General features: G+C 42.8%; 1 protein-coding gene across 1 annotated transcript in view; it reads right to left on the bottom strand.

Moving 5' to 3' along the window:
• The window catches only part of ADGRB1 (adhesion G protein-coupled receptor B1), a 268,637-nt gene that overhangs the window by 137,549 nt on the left and 107,851 nt on the right, over positions 1–23,237 (bottom strand). Inside the window, exons 8-14 of the mRNA XM_087931808.1 lie at positions 21,883–21,984; positions 20,520–20,626; positions 16,584–16,778; positions 13,666–13,734; positions 10,871–10,979; positions 9,320–9,463; positions 1,095–1,170 (exon numbers count right to left, since the gene is read on the bottom strand). Coding sequence (XP_087787934.1) covers positions 1,095–1,170; positions 9,320–9,463; positions 10,871–10,979; positions 13,666–13,734; positions 16,584–16,778; positions 20,520–20,626; positions 21,883–21,984 — 802 coding nt within the window. The remainder of the gene's footprint in view (positions 1–1,094; positions 1,171–9,319; positions 9,464–10,870; positions 10,980–13,665; positions 13,735–16,583; positions 16,779–20,519; positions 20,627–21,882; positions 21,985–23,237) is intronic.

The raw sequence follows: 23,237 nt of genomic DNA, 5'->3' as shown, positions 1-23,237 counted from the left end.
TCCTTTTCTGGAGGATGACAAAAACTGCTATACGTGTAAACATTAACCACATTTATATTTATATAAAAGGCTACAAGTTTGTGTCAGTGTCTCTGACTGCATCTGAACAGCTGCCGCACAAAAGTCATATTTTTCAGTCAAGTTTAGAACGATTCACACTGAGTTTAAAACGATTGCTCACATGCGTATTATTGCGATTAAAACAAAAACGGTTACCTACACATAAAACATTACTGCGTACAATTTTGTGTGCAATACCTAAGTCTGACTACAAGCAACACAGTTCAAAATTATCCAAACCAAGGATTTTTAGCCTAGTAGCATAGAGGATTCTATTATGCATAGAAGAGAGCAAAGCTTTTCCCATATCTATCTATCTATCTATCTATCTATCTATCTATCTATCTATCTATCTATCTATCTATCTATCTATCTATCCATCCATCCATCCATCCATCCATCCATCCATCCATCCATCCATCCATCCATCCATCTATCTATCTATCTATCTATCTATCTATCTATCTATCTATCTATCTATCTAATCAGAGGTGGAATTCAGCAGGTTCTGACCAGTTCTGGTAGCAGAAATTTTGAGTAGTTTGAAGAACTGGTTCCGGAAATTTTGAGTAGTTCAGAATACCACCTCTGACTGGCCCCGCTACATCTATTCTCTGCCTCCCAAGTCCCAGCTGATCAGCTGGGTCTCCTTTTGTTGCCCTGCACAGGAGAACAGAGCTGGAAAGCAGGTTAGTGGGGTGGGAGGGATTTTGCAGTATCCTCCCCCTGCCACATCCACCAAGCCATGCCCACCAAGCCTTGCCACACAAACTAAGCCACTCTCACAGAAACGGTAGTAAACAAAAATTGAATCCCACCACTGATCCTTTCCTTGCCACACCCACCTAGCCATGACCACCAAGCCATGCCACTCCCACCAAGCACATCCACAGAACCGGTAGTAAAAAAAATTGAATCCCATATCTGATCTATATAGATCTATCTATCTATCTATCTATCTATCTATCTATCTATCTATCTATCCATCCATCCATCCATCCATCCATCCATCCATCCATCCATCTCCACCTTACCTCTGAAGGCCCAGGATCCCAGCTAGGTTGCGATAAATCACCGTGCCCACCACAAAGATGGTGGAGTCATCAGTCTCTGTGAAGAAGCAACAAATTTATGGATTTATTTAATAGAATACAGAATACAATCCTCAATTTGCAACAGTCCATTCAATGAGCATTCAAAATTACAACAGCAGTGAAAAAACGTGACGTCTGATTGTTTTTTTTCACACTTAACAACTGTTGGTCGCGGCATCCACATGATCACCCAATCAAAATGCGGATGCTTGACAAATGATTCAAATTTACGACCATGACTATGTCCCAAGATCATATGATCCCCTTCGGCCACCACCTGACAAGCAAAGTCCGTGTGGAAGCCAGATTCACTTAAAACCGGATTACCAACTTAACACCTGCAGTGACTCGCTTAACAACGGTGGCCAGAAAGTTGTAAAATGGGGCAAAACTCACTTAGCAAATGTCTCACTTAACAACAGAAATTTAAGGCTCAGTTGTGGTTGTAAGCCAAGGACTACCTTTAACAGAATTGGAAGGGACCTTGAAGGTCTTCTAGTCCAACTCCTACTGAAGTAGAATGTGTGTGTGTGTGTGCGTGTGTGTGTGTGTGTGTGTGTGTGTGTGTGTGTGTATAGGCAAGCTGTTCCACTGGTTAATTGTCCTCACTGTTTGGAAGTTTCTCCCTAATTCCAGGTTGGTTCTCTCCTTGATGAGTTTCCATCCATTATCTCGCCTTCTGGTGCCTTGGAAAATAAATTAACCCCCTCCTCTTTGGGGCAGCTTCTCATAGCCGGCCTGGGGAACCCAGAGTGAAATGAAATCCATCAAATGTCAATGTCTGGAATCCTCAACCTGACTCTGTGGTTTCTTCCCCAAACCCCAAAAACTTTAACCTTAAGACTGTCTACTCTTGACCTCACCCCTTTCCTAAGAGGTCTGTAGGGGGCGTGCATAAGCGCTCCAATGTGCCTACCGTCCCTGTCCTATTGTTTCTTTTATTTTTCTTATACGTATCCATTTCATGTATTCATAATTATGTTTATACTTATTATCTTGTAAGTGATTGACAAATCAAATAAATCAAATAAAAAATATTTTTTTAAAAAAATGGCTCCTGTGATTTGCTGTCGCCGGGGCAGGGCGGTGGGGTGGGAGTTGAGGGCAATTTATTTCCAGATTTTGTTCTATTGCACTTTATTAATTTATTTGACTCTTTTTGTTAGTTTTTATTGTTTTTTTATTTATTTTAAATATGGTTTTACATTCTGTAAGCCGCCTCGAGTCGCCATGGGCAAATAGGCGACAATATAAATTCAATCAATCAATCAATCAATCAATATACTGGAATACTGCTATCATGTTCCCCCTTGATCTTCCATTTGTACAGCCATCTATCTCAAACCAGTGTCTATGGTCAGCCAACAATCATAAAAACAATTACAAGAGTTAAGACAATACAGATAGGGAGAATGTTCTAGAAGGCTACTGCAGAGAAGGCATGCCTCGTGGCTCCTTCCAGCTTTCAATACCTTGGTTGATGGTACTCAAACATGCCCTTCTTGCTAAATTGTCTGGGTAGCAACACCTAGAACGAGATGGTCCTTTGTTGTGGTGGTTAGTCAGCAGCAGGTGCAGACGGCTGAGGAGAGCGAGGACTCAGATGAGGGGCCAGGACCATTAGGGAGTAGACTGCTGCCTTCAGAGATTGTGGGGGCTGGCAGCAGCAATGAGGAGGTTCCCGAGGAGCCTGTGCCAAATGTGCGCACGTTCAGGATTGCTCACAGGAAAGAGCAGCTGCAGCAGCACGAACGACTTGGGAGTAAGGCTGCAAGGTAATGGCCCCTCCTTCAGGAAGACAAAAGCCAGCTGTGAATTGAACGTTCTTTGCAGGAAGCAAAGACGTTTTGAAACTCGAGCTTCATGGACATTGCAGTATCTTAGTTAGTATTTGAAAACTCTTGTGTTGTAAAATATTTCCTGGTAACCTTATTTGTTCTTCTTGGCAGCCTCACACAGTTTTGGCGAGGTTTGTGCTTATCAAAGTTAATTAGTTTGCAGCAGCGTTTTAACTGGGGATTTGTAAGAATCCAATAAAAGGTTTCTGTTCCCTTTGGTTCGTGTTTGTTTTATTGGAAAAGGGTTTGGGTCAGAACGTTTGTTATAGTACCACTCAATAGCGCAGCATTGAGGCCACACTTGGGATACTGTGTCCAATTCTGGTCACCATGATACAGAAAAAACGCTGAGACTCTAGAAAGGGTGAAGAAAAGAGCCAAGGAGATTATCAAGGTTCTGGGAGGCTAAACTCTTAAGATGAACGGCTTAAGGGACTAGGTAAATTTAACCCGAAGAAGAGAAAGCACTTAGGAGACATGATTAGCTGTCTTCCAGTAGTTGAAGAACTGTCCTAGGGAAAAATTGGTAAACTTATTCTCCAAAGCCCTTGAGGCTAGGACAAGAAGTCATGGGTGTTAGCTCAACAGAAGGAAATCCAACCTAGAAATAAGGAGGAATTTGCTAACGGTAAGAACTATTAAATCGGTGGAAGAGCTTGACTCCTGGAGCTGGGGATGTTCCATTGCTGGAGATGTTCAAGAAAAGATTGGACAACCATTTGCCCAGGATGTGGACAAATGAGGGTTGAACAGGGGCCCTTCCAACCCTAGGAAAAACAGCTACAGATTTTGAGTCTGGCTAGTCTAAAGAAAAGAAAAATCAGGGGCGACATGGTAGCAGTATTTCAGTATTTGAGGGGCTGACACAAAGAAGAGGGGGTCAATTTATTTTCCAAAGCACCAGAGGGAAGGACAAGAAGCAACGGATGGAAACTTATGAAGGAGAGAAGCAACCTAGAACTAAGAAGAAACTTCCTAACAGTGAGGACAATTAACCAGTGGAACAGCTGGCCACCAGAAGTTGTGGATGCTCCAGCACTGGAGGTCTTTAAGAAGAGACTGGACAATTATCTGAAATGGTATTGGGCAGTGAAGGCTAAACTTTTCCGGCTCCCATGCCAATAATTGCGCCTCGCATGCCAGCACCCAGAAGGCAATGCGTGCTGCTCCCCTCATTCCCGCTGAGCATGCGCGCACGATTCCCCCTCACACGCAGCGCATCTGAGTATACGCATGCGGTTCCACCCCACGTGCGCCATGCATCTTTGTACATGCACGCGCAATCCTCCCATCGTGTGCCACATGCCTTTTGCGCAGGTGTGCACAATTCCCCCTCACGTGCCACACATCTTTGGGCCGGCATGCGATCCCCCCTTGCACGCAGTGCATCTGTGCAGGAACGCATGATTCCCCTCGTGCACAGCGCATCCCTGTGCACGCGCGTGCATCTCCTGCGCGCAGCCCCCTTCGCCCCACGGCGCGTGCATGCCGGATGCTTGACCATCAGTTGTCGGGTGGCGGCGCACACGCGCATTCACAGTGGGGCTCTTCTGGGCAACCTCTCGCATGCTGTGGGAAATGGTTCTGCATGTGGCATAGGTTCGCCAACACGGGAATAGGGTCTCCTGCTTCAGCAGAGAGCTGGATTAGAAGACTTCCAAGGTCGCTTCCATTCTAACCATTCTAACCTATGATTCCAAGATGGCCCCAACCCATGAAAAGCTTCAAAGGTGAGAAAGTCCATGTTTCACATAGCCGGCCCTACACCATCAACTTCATTCAGCCATGATGCTTGTGAGAAAAGGGGTCTGAGGAAGATGAGTGTGAATTTGCACTGATTGCCATCCCTTGACTTTGTGGGTGGTTTGGGGAATCAGGCGTCGACTATAAGATGGTTCTTCTGCACATAGAGGTGTCGTCTAAACTCCAGCTCCAGACTACAAAATGATCAAGTGATAAAGAATAAAATTGCTGGCTTTGACTCTGATGCAATTTTAGCAGGAACTGGGCATGGCTCTAATCTAGGAAAGAGAAGGACCAGGGGAGACAGGATAGCAGTCTTCCAATATTTGAGGGGGTCGAGCTATTTTCCAAGGCACCCGAAGGCCAAACAAGGAATAATGGATGGAAATTGAACAAGGAGAAATTCAACCTGGAAATAAGGAGAGATTTTTCTGACGGTGAGAACAATCCACCCAATGGATCAGCTTGCCCTCAGAAGTTGCGAGAGCGCCATCACTTGAGACTTTCAAGAAGAGACTAGACTGCCATCTGTTCAGAAATGGTGTAGGGTCTCCTGCTTGGGTGAGGGGTTGGACTAGATGACCTACATGGTCCCTCCTAACTCTGATTATCTGTTATCTGAGCTGGTGTCGCTTCTTTGCATTGTTTTGGGAAGCAAGAAAGCTGCCTCTATACAACCTTTTTTTATCAAGGGTATTTAAAGACCTTCTCAATTAGCAGTCCCAACCATCCAGCTTGCATTAGTCCGTTGCGTTTATTCCCATTGCAGCACTGCTGCTCCAATTAAGTGCCTCTTCCATTTTGTGTTTTCCTAAAAAAACGTATTGGCTGGAGCACAATTAGATCGCGCCACACAGAATTGCTAAACTTGGGCCATGAAGGGACACTGGCCCTTGGGACAAATACTATTCAGAAATAGAAATTGGGAATGATTGTTGAAGAAAATGAAGGCCCATCGAGCAAGTTTGCAAGCTGCATTTCGTCAGCAGCTTTCTATGGGGACAGTGGGATAGGATGTCCCAACGGTGCTTTTTCAAGAGACAACTGGAACAATGTAGAACCGAACACACTCAAAACCATAGAAATGGTGGTAGACTTTAGGAGAAACCCTCCTGTACTACCACCTCTTACAATACTAGACAGCACAGTATCAACAGCAGAGACCTTCACATTTCTGGGTTCTATCATATCACATGACCTAAAATGGACATCCAAAAAGCACGACAAAGAATGTTCTTTCGGCGCCAACCCAGAAAGCTCAAACTGCCCAAGGAGCTGCTGATACAGCTCTACAGAGGAATTACGGAGTCTATCATTTGCACCTCTGTCTGGTTTGGTTCTGCAACCCAACAGGACAGACACAGACTTCAGAGGATAATTAGGACTGCAGAAAAAAACAATTACTACCCACCTGCCTTCCATGGAGGACCTGTATATCCTGCACGAGTCAAAAAGAGGGCTGTGGAAATATTTACAGACCCCTCACATCCCGGACATAAACTGTTTCAACTCCTACCCTCAAACGACACTGTAGAGCACTGCACAACAGAACAACTAGACACAAGGACAGTTTCTCCCTGAATGCCATCACTCTGCTAAACAAATAATTCCCTCAACACTGTCAAACTATTTACTAAGTCTGCATTACTATTACTATCACTATTAATCCTTCCTTTCACCCATCTCTTCCTACTTATGACTGTATGACTGTAACTTTGTTGATTGTATCCTAATGATTTTCATTGACTATTTCCTAGTATGATTTGATTGCTTATTGTACTCGATGGCTACCAATAAGTGTTGTACCTTATGATTCTTGATGAATGTATCTTTTCTTTTTATGTACACTGAGAGCATTTGCACCAAAGACAAATACCTTGTGTGTTCAATCTCACTTGGCCAATAAAGAATTCTATTCTATTCTGTTTTAGAACTGGAAATGTTTTTCCTTGAAGGGGTTTTACTTCTCATCCACGAAGCTTCTTCGGTTCTGACTGACTGGTGGAGGATAGAAGGATTTGTAGCCCTTGTGGTCATCTGGTCATTAGTACTCTTTCTGAGAGTCGTTGAGGCCGCTTGGAGATTTATCTGTGCCCTCGGGGGTCACCAGGATTGTAAAATGAATCTGGCTTCTCTCATTGACTTCGTTTGTCAAAAGGCCGCAAAAGGATAACCCAGGATCCTGGGATGCTGCAACCATCATAAATGTGAGTTGGTTGCCAAGCGTCTGAATTTGGATCACGTGGTTATGGGGATGCTGCAAAGTTGTAAGTGTGAAACATGGTCATAAGTCATTTTTTTCAGGTCTGTTGTGACTTTGAATGGTCACTAAATGAACTGTTGTAAGTCATGGAAGAAACTTCTAAAAGGGGAAAGGAATACCCTACCCATTATTTCAATCGGAATAAAGCTGGAAGGGAGCTTGGAGATCTTCTAGTCCAGCCACCTGCTCAAGCAGAAGACCCTATACCAGTGGTGGCTAACCATTTTGGGCTCCTGTGCCAAAAATTGTGTGCGTGCTTGTGCATGCACGCTTGCGTGCCAGCACCAAGAAGACAATGCACCCACCCACCCCACCCCATTACCTGCACTACACCTCCCAGCTGATTTTCAGCCCATTTGAAGCCTTTTTCGGCCTCCCAGAGGCTTAAGGAAAGCTCCTTCAGCCTTTGCAGGCTTAAAAAGTGGGCCTGTTTCATCACTTCCGGTATTTCCGGAAATACTAGAAGGGACAAAATGGGCCTATTTTTTCAGCCTGCAAAGGCTTTCCTCAAGCCTCTGGGAGGCCAAGATAGGCCTCAAACAGGTCAAAAATAAGCTGGGAGGCGCACACATGTGCACTGAGGTAAGTTTGCCTGTGACTCGCACGTCGGCGCAAATGCCATGCCGTAGGTTTGCCATCACGGCCCTATACCATCCAGATAGTTGTCCAGTCTCTTCTTAAAAGTTATGAAGCACACACAACTTCTAGAGGCAAGCTGTTCCACTGGTTAATTGTCCGCACTGTTAGGAAGTTTCTCCTTGATTCCAGGTTGCTTCTCTCCTTGATCAGTTTCCATCCGTTGTTTCTTTATCAATCCGATATGCTCAGGGATGGATTCTTAGATTACTCTTGGTGTGCTGGTAGGATGCATGATGGGCCCCTGACTGGCAGTCCACATGCACCGCCCTGCCCCACGTTTTTTTTGTAGCTTCTTCCACTGGTTGTGTTAACATTTGCTGCAGTCTATCTCACACTTCCACACGTGTTCAGCTTTTTCAGAAATGGTTCTCCTCCTTGGGCGGGAGGTTGAACTAGATGACGTACAAGGTCCCTTCCAACTCTGTTAAATCTAATCTAATCTAATCTAATCTAATCTAATCTAATCTGCCTCCCCATCTCCCACCTGCCCACTGACCTAGAAATTTGCCACGATGGGCCAAATCTAAATTACATTTAATATTTTGCCTGCCGTTCTATATAAGCAGCTTTATCTCTTCCCTCCTAGCAATTTCTCAGAGTGGCGATTAGCATTCATCTGGCACCAATAATTGTGTTACTTTCAATTACTTCTGTGAAAGGGAAGGTCACCAGAGAGGAATGTACGAGCCTCGGCACCTCACCGAGGGCCTGACCTTCCATGTGTATTTGGAGTAGAGAAGAACTTTGAAAAGGTGCTCTTCCTATTTAAGATTACAGGTAATTCAAAGAGAACTCCAATATTAACTCTGTCCGTGCAGGACAGGAAACTTTGGGTCTTCTTTCAATTTCCTAACCTACTCGATTGATAATGAACCAATGGAAAAGGATATTTTTAACTTAGAGGTAAACTGTGGGTTCCTTGATACCTTCAGAGCTTGGTTGTTTCATGAGCCAACTAGATAGCATCACCAAAGCTAGAAGGGAGTCAGGTTGGTGGGGGGAGGAGGAGGAGGAAGAGGAGGGGAGGGGAGGAGGAAGAGAAGAGGAGGAGGAGGAGGAGGAGGAGGAGGAGGAGGAGAAGAAGATGAAGATTGGCCTTCCTTGTTCGTTTATTTTTTCCTCAAAAATGTTTCATTTCTCATCCGAGAAGCTTCTTCAGAATTTAAGCCTCTTCTTGGATGAGAAGCAAAATATTTCCAAGGAAAAAAAAATCAACAAGAAAGTCCAGTTACCTTTTGGAAAAGAACCTCTGGGACAACCGTTGTAGGGGGTGTGCATAAGCGCACCAACGTGCCTACCGTCCCTGTCCTATTGTTTCTTTTTTATTTTTATTTCTTTTATTTTTCTTATATGTATCCATTTCATGTATCCATAGCTGTGTTTATACTTATACCTGTTATCTTTTAATTGCTTGACTAACTAGCTAACTAACTAACTAACAAAATAACTAAATCCTGTTGGACCAGAAGACCTCCAAAATCCCTTTCAACTCTATTATACTGTTCCATTCTGCTATGCAACTCCAAGTTCTGATCGGTGTTCTAAGTTCTGAGTTCTTCTTCAATAAATATTTGGGGTTTTTTTGAAAAGCAAAAATAAAAGGATGTAACACGAAAAGGACAAAAGTTTACGAAGCATAAACAGATTGCATCCCCCTGAGAAATGGCACCACGTAGCCTCACCTGATATTCCTGTGGAGAAGATGCTTTTCGAAATGGTGACCTTGTCTTCTGCATTGCGAGCCCAATCCACCATTCCTCGCCAGCCTTTGACAGGAAAAGTGAGAGCTTTAGCTGCCTTAACAGGCAGCTTCTGGATACTGACAACTTGAGTGAAGAGAGAAAAAGAAAGAAAGAAAGAAAGAAAGAAAGAAAGAAAGAAAGAAAGAAAGAAAGAAAGAAAGGAAGGAAGGAAGGAAGGAAGGAAGGAAGGAAGGAAGGAAGGAAGGAAGGAAGGAAGGAAGGAAGGAGGAGAGAGAAAGAAAGAAAGAAAGAATGAATGAAAGAAAGAGAGAGAGAGAGAGAGAAAGGGGAGGAGAGAAAGAAAAAAAAGGAAGGAAGGAAGAGAGAGAAGGGAAAAGAAGGGAAGTGAGTGGAGGCAAAGGAAAGGAAAAAGAGGAAAAGAGAGAAAGAAAAAGGCAAGGAAAGGGAAGGAGAAAGAGAGAAAAAGAGAATGGAAGGACAGAAAAAGGGAGAGAAAAAAAAGTTGTAGGAAGGAAGGAAGGAAAGAAAGAAAGAAGGAAGGAAGGAAAGGAAGAAGGAAAGGAAGGAAGAGGAGGAGAGAAAGAGAGAAAGGGGAGGAGAGAAAGAAAAAGAAAGGAAGGAAAAGAAAGAGAGAAGGGAAGAGAAGTGAGGTGAGGCGAAGGAAAGGAAAGGAAAAAGAGGAAAAGAGAGAAAGAAAGTGGGAAGGAAAGGGAAGGAGAAAGAGAGAATGGAAGGATAGGAAAAAGGAGATAAAATTGAAGGAAGGAAGGAAGGAAGGAAAGAAAGGAAGAAAGAAAGAAAGAGAGAGAGAGAGAGAGAAAGAAAGAAAGAAAGAAAGAAAGAAAGAAAGAAAGAAAGAAAGAAAGAAAGAAAAGAAAAGAAAATTCAAACCCAATTATCATAGCACATAATGAACAGTCGAAGCAACTTGTTTCATTCTGATCATTAATATGCAAAAAACTACAATTCCACTGTCCAGAAATTCCTCAATAGTTAATCATGATTAAGGAGGGAGGAATCCACCCCACACCATCCATCTACACCCCAAACACTGAAGAATTATTCAGATGCACCTGAATAGCTGTTTCCCCATTCTGCATTTTTGTAATGCATCCTATACAATTTCATTCTCGGCCAGTGGGAATCGCAGATTGGTGCAGGCTGCAATTCAACCCTTGCGAGCCATTCTTATATTACGATGTGGGTTTTAACATTGCACTTTGCGTGCCCATCCACATCGTTATATTATATTACATTTAATGGTGGGGTGTGTGTTTTTTTTAGTGTAAACTGCCAGGAGAGGCATAAATCAAACCCGCTGGGCATCTCTTCCCATAAACACAAAATGGGTCAAAACGCTCATTGTGGTTTGACCTTAACTTGCCCTGTTTCTGAGAAGCTCAGCAATCTTTCATCGGAAAACTAACTCTGGATGGAGGGAATGGATCGATTATCCCAGTATTTGGATCCTACCACTTAGAAATCAATGGGTGGTGGGGCGAGACACTTGGATCGGTCCAACGTACTCACCCAAGTTGTCAGTCACTTGATAAGAATCCTGAAAATCTTTCATGCGAAAGCCGACCACGTCAATGAAGTCTTCCAGAAGTCGGAAAAGTTCTTTGATGTTGTTCCCCATCTGCAACATGGGAGCAGGACCTCAGTGAAACAGGGCAGGTGGGACGCAAGGACATATAGGTAGTCCTTGACTTACAACCATTTATTTATTGACCGATCAAAGGGCGCTGCCAAAAAAGTGACTTAGGAGCATTTTTCACATTTAATGATGGTTGCAGCATCCCTGTAGTTATGTGATTAAAATTCAGAGGCTTGGCCACTGGTATGCACATACATATGACGTTAAGCAGTAAACCACATGGTGATTGTGCTCTTTGTTTGCTATATACACATACATACATACGTAATTTCTAACAAGGCCAAAGTCAATCTCCACACATAGACTGGCAAAACACAGGGAAATAAAAGTGGTTGTACAATTTCCACACACACATGGCACATGGCAAAATTGGAAGATGGATTTTCCATGCCTTCACAGTAGCTAAAAAGGCTGAGATTGCAGCATTACAAAGGGACATGTCTGATCTCTTTCACTTAATGGGTTGAAGATCTGATTACTGCACAGGTAATCCTCAACCTATGACCATTTGCTTTCAAGTCATAATGGACCTCTTCAGAGGAACTTACAACCCAGTTCCAAAGTTTTGATGGCTGCCCCGACCTCTTGACCTTCCCAAAGGAGTCTAGGATAACTCACCGTGGCCAATTCACCACAACCAACTTGCTGCAGGACAACTCACCACGGGATAAGAGTTACTGTTCTGACCCAGCTCCCCAAACACGACAAACCCTCTGACGTGAACTCAAAAGATTCCTTTATTAGGAGCGCCAGCAGCCCCAGCAAAAAAGTTTCTCTTGCAGACTAACCAAGTCCAACTATCCAGAAGATGAATAGTTGTCTGCCACACCTATTCATCTCCGTCCCCTGCCTTTTATCCCCAGAGCTAGCCTGGGGGCTTCGTTAGCAGTGGTGGCTCTTCTGTCCCAAGGACCGGCCCATAGATTTCCACTGTTCTCCTCTCCTCTGCCTTCTGTGCTTCAGGCACTGGACCCAGCTGTTCCTCCTCTTCATCAGCCACTTCCAGACCTGATGGCTGTTGACTCTCCCTCCGAGGGCTGTCAGACAGCCCAGGCTCCACCTTTCTCTCTCTCTCTCTCTCTGCCAGCTCCATTGCCTCTTCCTTCTCAGAGCTCTTAGGTTGCCCTGATGCTAACTCTAACTCCCATGCCTTCTGCTCCTCTGATTCAGCTGTTGCAGGGGCCAGCAGCCAACAGGCCACAACAGTTATGCAGAATAGATTCATTAAATAAACAAGGCAAAAGGAAGGAGAAAACCAAATGTGAATGACAAAAATGAATATATATGCAGTGAGTTAGCTGTGGTGAGTTGTCCCCTTGCCTTCCAAAAGAGCTTCAAAATTTGGCTCTATCAACTGGCTTAAGATCCCTATGGGAATGTCCCATCCTGGTGTTGACTAGTAGATTAGAAGATCTCAACTTCAGGCTGTTTATGCCTTGGTCCTTTTTTTTCAATTCCCTTTGTTAATTATGGATACAGAATTAACTTGTTTTCTGCTCTGCTCCACCGCACCGAACTGTCGGCTCTGGGGAGCTTCCATTGACCTGATTAAATATGTTGTGTTAATAATTTAATTGAAGATTTTATCTTGGTTGATTCTCACATCTTTGCCCTAGAGCACCCCTGGGATGATACACGCAGAAAAATGCCACCGTGGCTCAGACAAAAACGTTTCCTTAAAAAAATGGGATTAGACAGCTTCTTCCTCGGTTCCCGCATCTCAGTGTTGTAAAGTTTCGTTTGAAAATCTGCTAAAAAAGATTTGTCGCTGTTCATCAAGGCACCTTTGATAATATTGAACTAAGCTTCCAAGTGTCACTTCGTCTTCTTGTCTAAATTCTTGGCTTTTGAACAGGCGGCACAATTTTTTTTGCAGTTATTGCTTTTTTTCTCCTCTTACATCAGAAAGGAAGCCTATAGCAAACATTTTTGCGCAAAAGCTTAGTTTCTTATTTATTTGTTCTCAATGTCTCTGGCTTCTTTGCAGCACAAAGCCAGTTTGATGTAGCGAGGAAGGTGCTGGCATAGAAACCAGGAAATGGTGAGTTCTAGTCCCACCTTAGTCGTGAAAGCCAACTGGGGGATTTGGGGCCAATCATCAGGAGAATGGGTGATTTCTAATCCTGATTTAGACATGAAAGCAGGCTGGGTGACTGGGTCAATCACCAGGAGACAGTGAGTTCTAGTCCCATCTTACACATGAAAGGCGGCTATGTGACTCTGGGTTAATCACTAGGAGGCAGTGAGTCATAAAAGCCAACTGAACGATTTGGGGCCAATTACCAAGAGAACAGGTGAATTCTAGTCCTGATTTAGACATGAAAACCAGCTGGGTGATTTTGGGCCAATCACCAGGTGATTGTGAGTCCTCTTCCCATAGGATTCTAACCCTTGATGTGGTCACATGATCGTGGAGGGGGCACGCAACCATCATAACTTCAAATTTGGATTGTAAATACCCCTCAGGTAGATCCATCAAAACTTCCAACAGTAGCTAAGCAAATATTGTTACATAGTTTATTATGCAGAGAGTCCTTGACTTATGACTATTAAGCAACCGGTCATAAGTCAAGGACTAATTGTATTATAAACTCTTGAGAAAATTGCCATTCTCCCTCCAAGCAATTTCCAGAAGAAGTTATGACGGGAAGCTGAAAGATTCACATACCAGCTGAGCCTCTTCCCATTTGTCTCGGTTGTCTTCGGTCAAGATGTTGCTAATCACCTGGACGAAGTTCTGAGAAGAAAAATCAGAAAGGCAGCGGATTCATCCCTGAAATTGACACACCCTTATTGACACATCCCGCGATCAACTCTTTTTAATCCTCCTCATCTTAAGGCAGAGAAGTCTTTTCCTTCAGAGCCATTCGTTAAAAAATGTTGAGGAAGACAGGAAGACAAGGATCTCCATAAATCCAATCTGGATCGGTCAACGGGATCAGAGTGAGATTTCAGACTCGTACTGGAGTCCATCCTCAGAGAACTTCTCTCTGGAAGCGTGGGTGCTTCAGGCTTTGGATTTTTAAGGCATTTGGTCATGGCTATCCCACCAGTACTGAGAGACAGATGCTGTGTGAAGAGGACATTTTGAGTATATTTCTCAGATCTACTAACATATTCAACCAGAGATGATCCATCCATTGGTGAACCTGATCTCCTATTTCCATCTACGCTGGCAATCAGACCAAGAAATGGTGATGGTAGAACTTCTAAGAAGGTATGAAGAATTCATTTCTCTAAGGGTTTTTCCCCCCTGCACAATACCTTCAGTATGGGTTTTGGGAAGCACTATAGTAGTGTTTCTCTATATTAGCAGCTTGAAGATGGATGGACTTCAACTCCCAGAATTCCCCAGCCAGGCTGGGGAATTTTGGGAGTTGAAGTCCACCCACATTCAAGCTGCCAAGGTGGGAAACGCTGAACTGCAGCGCTTAAATAGCAAAGCGGCATTTGATATTGGGAATGCACCTCCCAATGGATGGATTATCCTACGGAATGCTCAAGTATGAAAAATTACAAATCCTAAGATTATTTTCGAACCAGAACGCCGGTGATTTCAGCATCTCAGGCATTTAGAGCTGAGCTGAAATCTCACAAAGAGAGTCATCTCCAGATGGTCTTCACTACCATCCCCTCGGATATAGCTTTCCGTCAACCAAACAGGACAGGTACAGACAAACGGATAGTCAAGACTGCAGAAAGAACTATTACAACCAACCTGGCTTTTGTGGAAGATCTGTATTTATATCTCATGGGTCAGAAGGAGGGCTGAGAAGATATTTGTAGATCCCTGGACATAAAATGTTTCAACTTCTCCCCTCAAGATGGTGCTATAGGGCATGGAATGCCAAAACAACTAGACACGGGGACAATTTTTTCCCCTCCTGCCCTCACTCTGCTCAATACTTAGTTCTCTCAGTTCTTTCTAAAGTATATAAAGTATATCTAAAATATATTCACCCAAGGAGTGTGGATGTAATATTATTTTTTGTCCTTCTTGTCATCTTTTGTTACTCTCCCTTTTGATGATGATGATACTTTGCACATACACTTTTGTACCTGAGACAAATTCCTCGGGTGTCTAATCACGCTTGACCAAATAAAATATTCAATTCAATTCAGTTCAATTTTAAATTGGAGGAAGGAAAAAAAAATATGGCAATATGACCTGTTAACAATGGAGGGAAAAATCCCTTCATTCTTAGGATGAATCGAATTATTCATTTATTAATTGATAATTAATAATTATATAATAATTTTGCAGGTTAGACAGAGTCAATTTTTCCCTCATGCCGTCACTCTGCTAAACACCGAATTCTCACAGCACCGTCTTAGGATATTTACTAACTATGTAGTAGGGTTGTGTTACTATTATCCTTCCCACCTTTCCCATTGCCTTCTATTATTGGTATCTTATGATCGTATTTCTTTGTTGTTTGTATGTACACTGAGAGCTTCTGCACTGAAGACAAATTCCTTGTGCAAGTACAATTGGCCAATAAAGAATTCTATTGTATTCTGTTCTGTTCTATTCCATTCTTTTCCCTGTATTCTGTATTTTCTATTCTATTCTGTTTTGTTCTCTATATTCTGGTTTTTTTTTCCTATTCTGTTCTGTTCTGTTCCATTCTTTTCTCTGTACTCTGTATTTTCTATTCTATTCTATTCTATTCTATTCTATTCTATTCTATTCTATTCTATCCTATCCTATCCTATCCTATCCTATCCTATCCTATCCTATCCTATCCTATCCTATTCTGTATTCTGTATTCTGTATTATATTCTACTACAGTCCATTCTATTCTAAAAAACATTCTAAAGAAAAAAGACAATTGTTCCTGGTTATTTTTTAAGAGTGCAATAAGTCTTAAGCTCATCTAAATTCCGTCCCTAGCATGCATGTCAATTTGTCACTGATCACTTTCCTAAGATGAGATTCCATCAGGGTTTTTCGTCCTGGCAAAGCATCTACTGATCAAAGCATTAACGGGAATTGACTGTCTGGCTGAACCCATTCCCTAATCAATACCCCTCTTTGTTACTTGTTTACTGGTTCTCTAATCTCCTGTAATCTGTCCCGGTTAGGCCTGGGACTGGCTGATTGCCAATGTTTCAGGGCTCATCGGCTAGAATCTCATCAAGTGTTGCCATCTCTCCCTTGCACATCTTTGCTTTCAGAGGAATTGAAAGCTTTCATCAAAATGATAAACGCGTTAGGCTGTCGTGCCATCCCTACCCTCGTTGGTGGTACGTGCGACTTCACGGTACACAACGAACTATGAAAGAGCTCTATTACAATCATTCTGGATCAGAGTCTCTCAACCTTGGCAATTTTTAAAATATATGGACTTCAATTCTCAGAATTCCCCAGGCAGTCATGCTATGCTAGCTGGGGAATTCTGGGAGTTGAACTCCACACATTTTCAAGTTGTCAGGATTGACGGACACCGCTCTGGAATCAAGACTAAACTGAGAATTCTCAGAATAAACCAAAAATAAACAAAATGGAAGCATTTGTAATCTAAATACTAAGCCTTCATACCCATGTTAATTCACACCTGCGTGGATTCCTGTTTGTAAACTCACCTGTACATCACTCATCGTTGGATTGTAATATGCCCTGCGGAAAATCTCAGTCATGTTCCTGAGTATGTCAAAAGTTGACAACAGATCCCCACTGTAGCTGGTTCCATCCTGAGAGATCTCCACCAGGTTTTGTAAGACTTCCGAGACCCCTTCTCCAGTTAGACCCCTCTGGGCTTTTGAGAGGTGCTCTCTGGTCTGGTAGGTCAAAGGAAGAAGAAGAAGAAGAAGAAGAAGAAGAAGAAGAAGAAGAAGAAGAAGAAGAAGAAGAAGAAGAAGAAGAAGAAGAAGAAGAAGAAGAAGAAGAAGAAGAAGAAGAAGAAGAAGAAGAAGAAGAAGAAGGAGGAGGAGGAGGAGGAGGAGGAGGAGGAGGAGGAGGAGGAGGAGGAGGAGGAGGAGGAGGAGGAGGAGGAGGAGGGAGGAGGAAGGAGGAGGAAGGAAGAGTGGAAGAGGGAGAAGAGGAAGAAGAAATGGAAGAAATGGAAGAAGAGGAGGAGAAGAGGAAGAGGAAAAGGAAGAGGAAGAAGAAGAAGAAGAAGAAGAAGAAGAAGAAGAAGAAGAAGAAGAAGAAGAAGAAGAAGAAGAAGAAGAAGAAGAAGAAGAAGAAGAAGAAGAAGAAGAAGAAGAAGAAATAATGTTACTTAATGATACAGTATTTCCTTTAAAAACACTATATTTTTAGCACAACTGAACAAAACAGAACAGTTGCAGGGATTGCGTATGTCTTGTCTAATGAAAAGGACTAGAGGTGACATGATAGCAGTGCTCCAATCTCTCAGGGGCTGCCACAAAGAAGAGGGAGTCAAGTTATTCTACAAAGCACCTGAAGGCAGGACAAGAAACATTGGATGAAACTAACCAAGGAGAGAAGCAACTTAGAACTAACTAAAGAGAAATTTCATGACAGTGAGAAGAATTAATCAGTGGAACGGCTGGCCTCCAGAAGTTGTGGATCGTCCAATACTGGATGTTTTTAAGAAGAGATTGGACAATCATTTGTCCAGAATGGCATAAGGTTTCCTGTTGGACCAGGGAATCTAGGCTAGAAGATCTTCAAGATCCCTTTAAAAACTGTTTTTACTTTGTTATTGTTACTCTGTTACACCACCAACCAAAATACAATACATGTGTACAGTTGTTTCTGAGACCTGCATGTCTATGTCATCAAAAGCTTCACTTAGGGAAGATAAAATCCACAGCTCACCCTTAGATTACAGTTTTGGGAATTCTTCCAGAGAAGAAATGCAGAAAATTCACTGGTGCTCAAAGTCCAACTGCTAACTATTTTAAAACCAAGATTTCTGGGCTGCTTAAGGCGGCCAGTGAAATCATCCAAGCTCAAATGAATAAGACTTGGGTCTTGAGTGAGCTAGTCTGAGCTAGATGATTTCATGATGATGAAAAAGATGTTGAGATTCTGGAAAGAGTGCAGAGAAGAGCAACAAAGACGATTAAAGGCCTAGATCAAGGGTCTTCAAATTTGGCAAACTTGAGCCGTGTGGACTTCAACTCCCAGAATTCCTGAGCTAGCATGACTGGAGGAGGAATTCTGGGAGTTGAAGTCTGCAAGTCTTAAAGCAGTCAAGTTTGAAGACCCCTGGCCTAGAGGTTAAAACATATGAAGAACAGTTGCAGGAATTGGATATGTCTAGTCTAAGGAAACAAAAGAACTAGGGATGACATGATAGCAGTGTTCCAATATCTCAGGGGCTGCCACAGAGAAGAGGGAGTCAAGCTATTCTGCAAAGCACTTGAGGTCAGGACAAGAAGCAATGGGTGGAAACTAATCCAGGAGAGAAGCAACCTAGAAACTAAGGAGAAATTTCATGATAAGTGAAAACAATTAATATGTGGAATAGTTTGCCTCCAGAAGTTGTAGGTGCTCTATCGCTGGAAGTTTTAAAGAGATTGGAGAATCATTTGTCCAGAATGGTATGGGGTCTCTGGCTTGAGCAGGGGGTTGGACTAGAAGACCTCCAAGGTCCCTTCCAACTCTCTTATTCTGTTATTTATAGTTCCTGCAATGCTATTGTAACGTCCATTGTTTTTTGCATTACTATTGTTCGCATTGATGCATTTTGCAATCCAGCCAATTTGCACCCTATCATAACTTCTCTTCCTGGCCAGACAGAATTGGGTCACCCAATCCCTTAGTGCCATGCCAAAACACCAGAAAATTCTGTGGGGGATGGGAATGGACACTTTGGGTGAATCAGAATAGTGCTGGAAAGGACCTTGGAAGTCATCTAGTCCAGCCCCTCTGCTCAAGCAGGAGACTCTATACCATTCTGGACAAATGGCTGTTCAGGCTCTTTTTAAAAACTTCCAGTGATGGCATAAGATGGGTAATGGTATATAAGAAGAGCGTGAATACAATTGAGTCCATACAAAAAGAGGTAATCTGGGGCCAAGTTACTTTCTAGAAGAAAGTTTTATGGTTTTATGTCTATGTTTTATGTGTGTGTTTAATTAAGAATTAAATAATAAAATCTCGGAAGAAGACTAGATGAGAATAATTATAAACAAGCCAGAGGAAAATATAAAGTTGATGACTGGATAGCAGATAAATCAGAAAGGAAATATGATTGAATAATGATTAAAGAGAAACAATGTGGAATTTGGTAAAGGGAATTTACGTGTTTATATGGAAATGGGATAAACTATAGGTACGTGATATAAAGCAATATGTTATCTGCCTTGTAAGGATCTACAATGGAAAGAGGTTTTATGTTTTTAATGTTTAATGATGTTTTGTTTTGTTTGTTTGTTGGTAAAATCAATAAAACTTGTTTAAAAAAAAAAAAAACCTTCCAGTGATGGAGTCACTCACAATTTGTGAAGGCAAGCCTTTCCACTAGTTAATTGTCCTCGCTCTTAGAAAGTTTTCCCTTAATTCCAGGTTGCTTCGCTCATTGATTAGTTTCCATCCATTGTTTCTTGCCTTCTGGTGTTTTGGAAAACAAATTAATCCACCCCTCCCTCTTTTTGGCAGCCTCTAAAGTACTGGAATACTGCTAGCATGTCATTCCTAGTCCTTCTTTTCTTCAGACTAGCCAAACCCAAATCTTGAGACCGTTCTTCGTATGTTTTAATCTCCGGGCCTTTCATCACCTTCTTTGCTCTTCTTTGCACTTTTTCCAAAGTCTCAACATCTTTTTTTGTGTGATGTGGTGACCAAAACCGGATGCAGTATTCCACGTGTGGTCTTACAAAGGCTTTGTAAAGTGGTACTAATACTTCACATGGTTTTGATCCTATGGTTCTGTTTACACAATCAAGGATTGTATTAGGGGTTTTTTTTTGGCTGCTGTTGGTGCACGCAGCTGGCTCATGTTTCACTGATAAACTAGGTCTATTTTTACCATTTGAAATTTCTTTCGGGGAAGCTTGAAGAAGGCATAGATGAGATGATTCTGCCATTGACCAAGATCAAACTGCTATAGCCATTAATTAAAAATGATAGAAGAGAATATTTGTACCTCAGAGATGAACGGTGGGGTCCTTGGTGTTCTTTGAGCTTGGTTGCTTGCTCACAAATGTTTCATTACCAAATAAGTATTTCCAAAGATTAGAAGCATAGAAGGTTGATTCGAGCCTCTATTAGTTGACAAGAATTTAGTCAGCCAAATGTCCATAGAGATTCTCAATCACCCAGGTCATGGCTGTCCCAAAGGTGCTTTTTCAAGAGGCAACTGGACTTTCTTTGTTTTTCCTTGAAGACATCCCACTTCTCAACCAAGAAGCTTCTTCAGTTCTGAACTGAAGAGAACTGAAGACGCTTCCTGGACAAAGAAGCAAAACGTCTTCAAGGAAAAACAAAGAAAGTCCAGTTGCCTCTTGAAAAAGCACATTTGGGGTTATCTCAAGATACCGCCTTCGGTAATTCAAATAGAAAAAGCACCTACTTCCCATCTCATTCCGAGGGCCAGTCCTACTCACCATCATCTGGATATTCCTGTAGTCTATGGAGACACACTTTACGTAGGTTGGAAGCGTCCAATAGGCGATGCCATCTTCATCCAGAAGGCACCGCCGTAGGATCAGCCCTGACGAGAGAGAAAAATAGAATGAAAACCATAACATGGAAAGAACTCCTGCTCCTACTCCTCCGTGTAAACCCCACTGCCATCTAGCACTGATGATATTACCTAGTTGGGCATGAAATGCCTGCAGGAAAATATCCAAGCTCAGAGAGTACCAAGGACTGCACAGTCCTCCTCCCCCTCCTCCTCCTGTTCCTCCTCCTCCTCCAGCACCCCCACAGGTAAATCACTCCATTACCCCCTGGATATGCCCAAATTAACCACTTGTGGGTAATTACTCCCTGCTGTAAAAACACCAATGGAGACCGTGATATCAGAATCTTGAAAAACCAGGCAGGATTTTTCCATCTTCTAATTAAGAGAGTTGTCCCTTTAGGTTTCTTTCTATAGTTTTTTCTTTCTTTCTTTCTTTCTTTCTTTCTTTCTTTCTTTCTTTCTTTCTTTCTTTCTTTCTTTCTTTCTTTCTTTCTTTCTTTCTTTCTTTCTTTCTTTCTTTCTTGGTTTTAGGGTGCGTTTTCACGAACTGCCTCCTTCTTTTACTAAGGTCACCTTGGTGGAGATCTGAATGGAGCCCCCAAGCTTAAACATGAAATATTGAGCGTACCACGGACCTCGTAAGGCCCTAGCTGTTTTCCTTTCAGAATCCGAAGCAGCCAGGGATGAGCTGCTGGGGGATCGCAGGGGTTCGGGAGAACCCCTAGCTAAGATTCGGCACGGTTTGGAGAACCCCCAAATCCCACTCCTGGCGGGCTCTGCCCACCCTGCCCCGCCCCTCCTAGGAGTCCCCATGCTGCCCGTTTCGGATGCAGGTAAGTTCAGGGTGCGTGCAGAGGCTCGGGGAGGATGAAAAACGGTCATACTGGAAGTTCGGGAAAGCCAGAAATGGGCCCGTTTTTGGCTTCCAGAGAGCCTCCGGAGCCTGGGGAGGCTGTTTTCCACCCTCCTGGAGGCTCGAGGAAAGCCTCGGGAACCCCGGGAGGGTAAAAACACGCCCCCCCCGCCATCGGTGCAGGAGGCCAAGTAGGCCACGCCCACCACGGCCACAACCACCCAGCAACCAGGCAGAGAACCCCTTGTTAAATTTTTTGAAGATAGCTAACTCCAGGTGTTCAAGGGCAGCCACCATATCTCTACTTTTCTTTTTTTTTTATATAGAAATATCCTTATTATATTTCAGAAGCAAAGATGAAAAAGGCAAACTAACAGAAGGAGGACCAGAAAAGGGGGGAATGGAATAACAATCTGATCCCACGTCTTACCCGTCGCGTTACGAGGACATCGGACAGCCGCTGCATCACCAGCTGGAGTTTCTTTCCACACCACAGAGGCCAAGTTGTCCTCATCGCAGATTTCTTGAGGCTCTATCAAAGAAAGAACTTGAGAACTTGGAGAACTTGCCTGAAAGAAATTTGGCTTAACATTTCATTTATAGAATTCAAAGGAGCTTCTGACGGAGCTCTTGGCCTGTTAAATGTTCACGATCAGCTGATTTTAGGCAATATGAGGGCAATACTAACTCAAAGAATCATGGAATCCAAACCAGGCCCAGTTCCTGCAACCGTTCATCGTATGTTTTAGCCTCCAATCCCCTCATTATCCTGGTTGCTCTTCTCTGCACTCTTTCTAGAGTCTCAAGATCTTTTTTATAATGTGGCGATCAAAACTGGATGCAGTACTCTAGGTGTGGTCTTACTAAGGCTTTATAGAGTGGTATTAGTACCTCCCTTGATCTTGATTGTATCCCTCTGTTAATGCAATTTAGGATTGCATTAATTGTCTAATCTTCTCTTTAAAACCTTCAGCGATAGAGCACCCAAACACCAGGAGGCAAGCTATTCCATTAATTATTGATTTTTCTTGTCCAGAAAAATTCCACTTTATTTCCAGGTTGGATCTTCCACCCATTGCTTTGTGTCCAGCCCTCAGGTGCTTTGGAGAATAAGTTGACTCCCTCTTCTCTATGAAACCCATGAAGTACCATTCACCCCTTAGCCTTCTCTTTGTTAGGCTTGACATAATTAGTCCCCTTAACTGTTCCTCCTGTGATTTATTCTGCAGACCCCTGAGAATCTTCTCTGCACTCTTTCTAAGGCCATCTTTCTTTTAAAATCACGGTGAACAGAATTAGATGTGCTATTCCAAGTCCCAAAGGTACTTTTTTTCAAGAGGCAATTGGACTTTTTTCTGTTTTTTCTTTGAAGATGTTTTGCTTCTCGTCCAAGAAGCTTCTTCATCTCTGTCCGGATGGTGGAGAATTGGAAGGATTTATATTCCTTGCAGACAGCTGGTGATTTGCATCCTTTTAAAGAGTCATTGAGGCCGCTTGGTGGTTTATCTGTAGTTGTAGTGGTGATGCAAATTGGTTTATCCATACCCATTTGCATGACTCGGGTGACCCTGAGGATAAAGGCAAACCTCCAAGTGGCCTCAACACCTCTGTAAAAGGATGCAAATGACCAGCTGTCTGCAAGGAATATAAATTCTTCCATTCCTCACCATCCAGTCAGAGCTAGAGAAGCTTCTTGGATGAGAAACAAAATGTCTTCATATAAAAACCAGAAATTCCAATTACCTCTTGAAAAAAAAAAGCACCTTCGGGACAACCATGACCTGG

This window comes from Pseudonaja textilis, chromosome 3, assembly GCF_049901715.1.
Source record: "Pseudonaja textilis isolate UNSWEBS1 chromosome 3, rPseTex1.2, whole genome shotgun sequence".
Lineage (NCBI taxonomy): Eukaryota > Metazoa > Chordata > Lepidosauria > Squamata > Elapidae > Pseudonaja > Pseudonaja textilis.
This window is presented reverse-complemented; position numbering and strand designations above follow the sequence as displayed.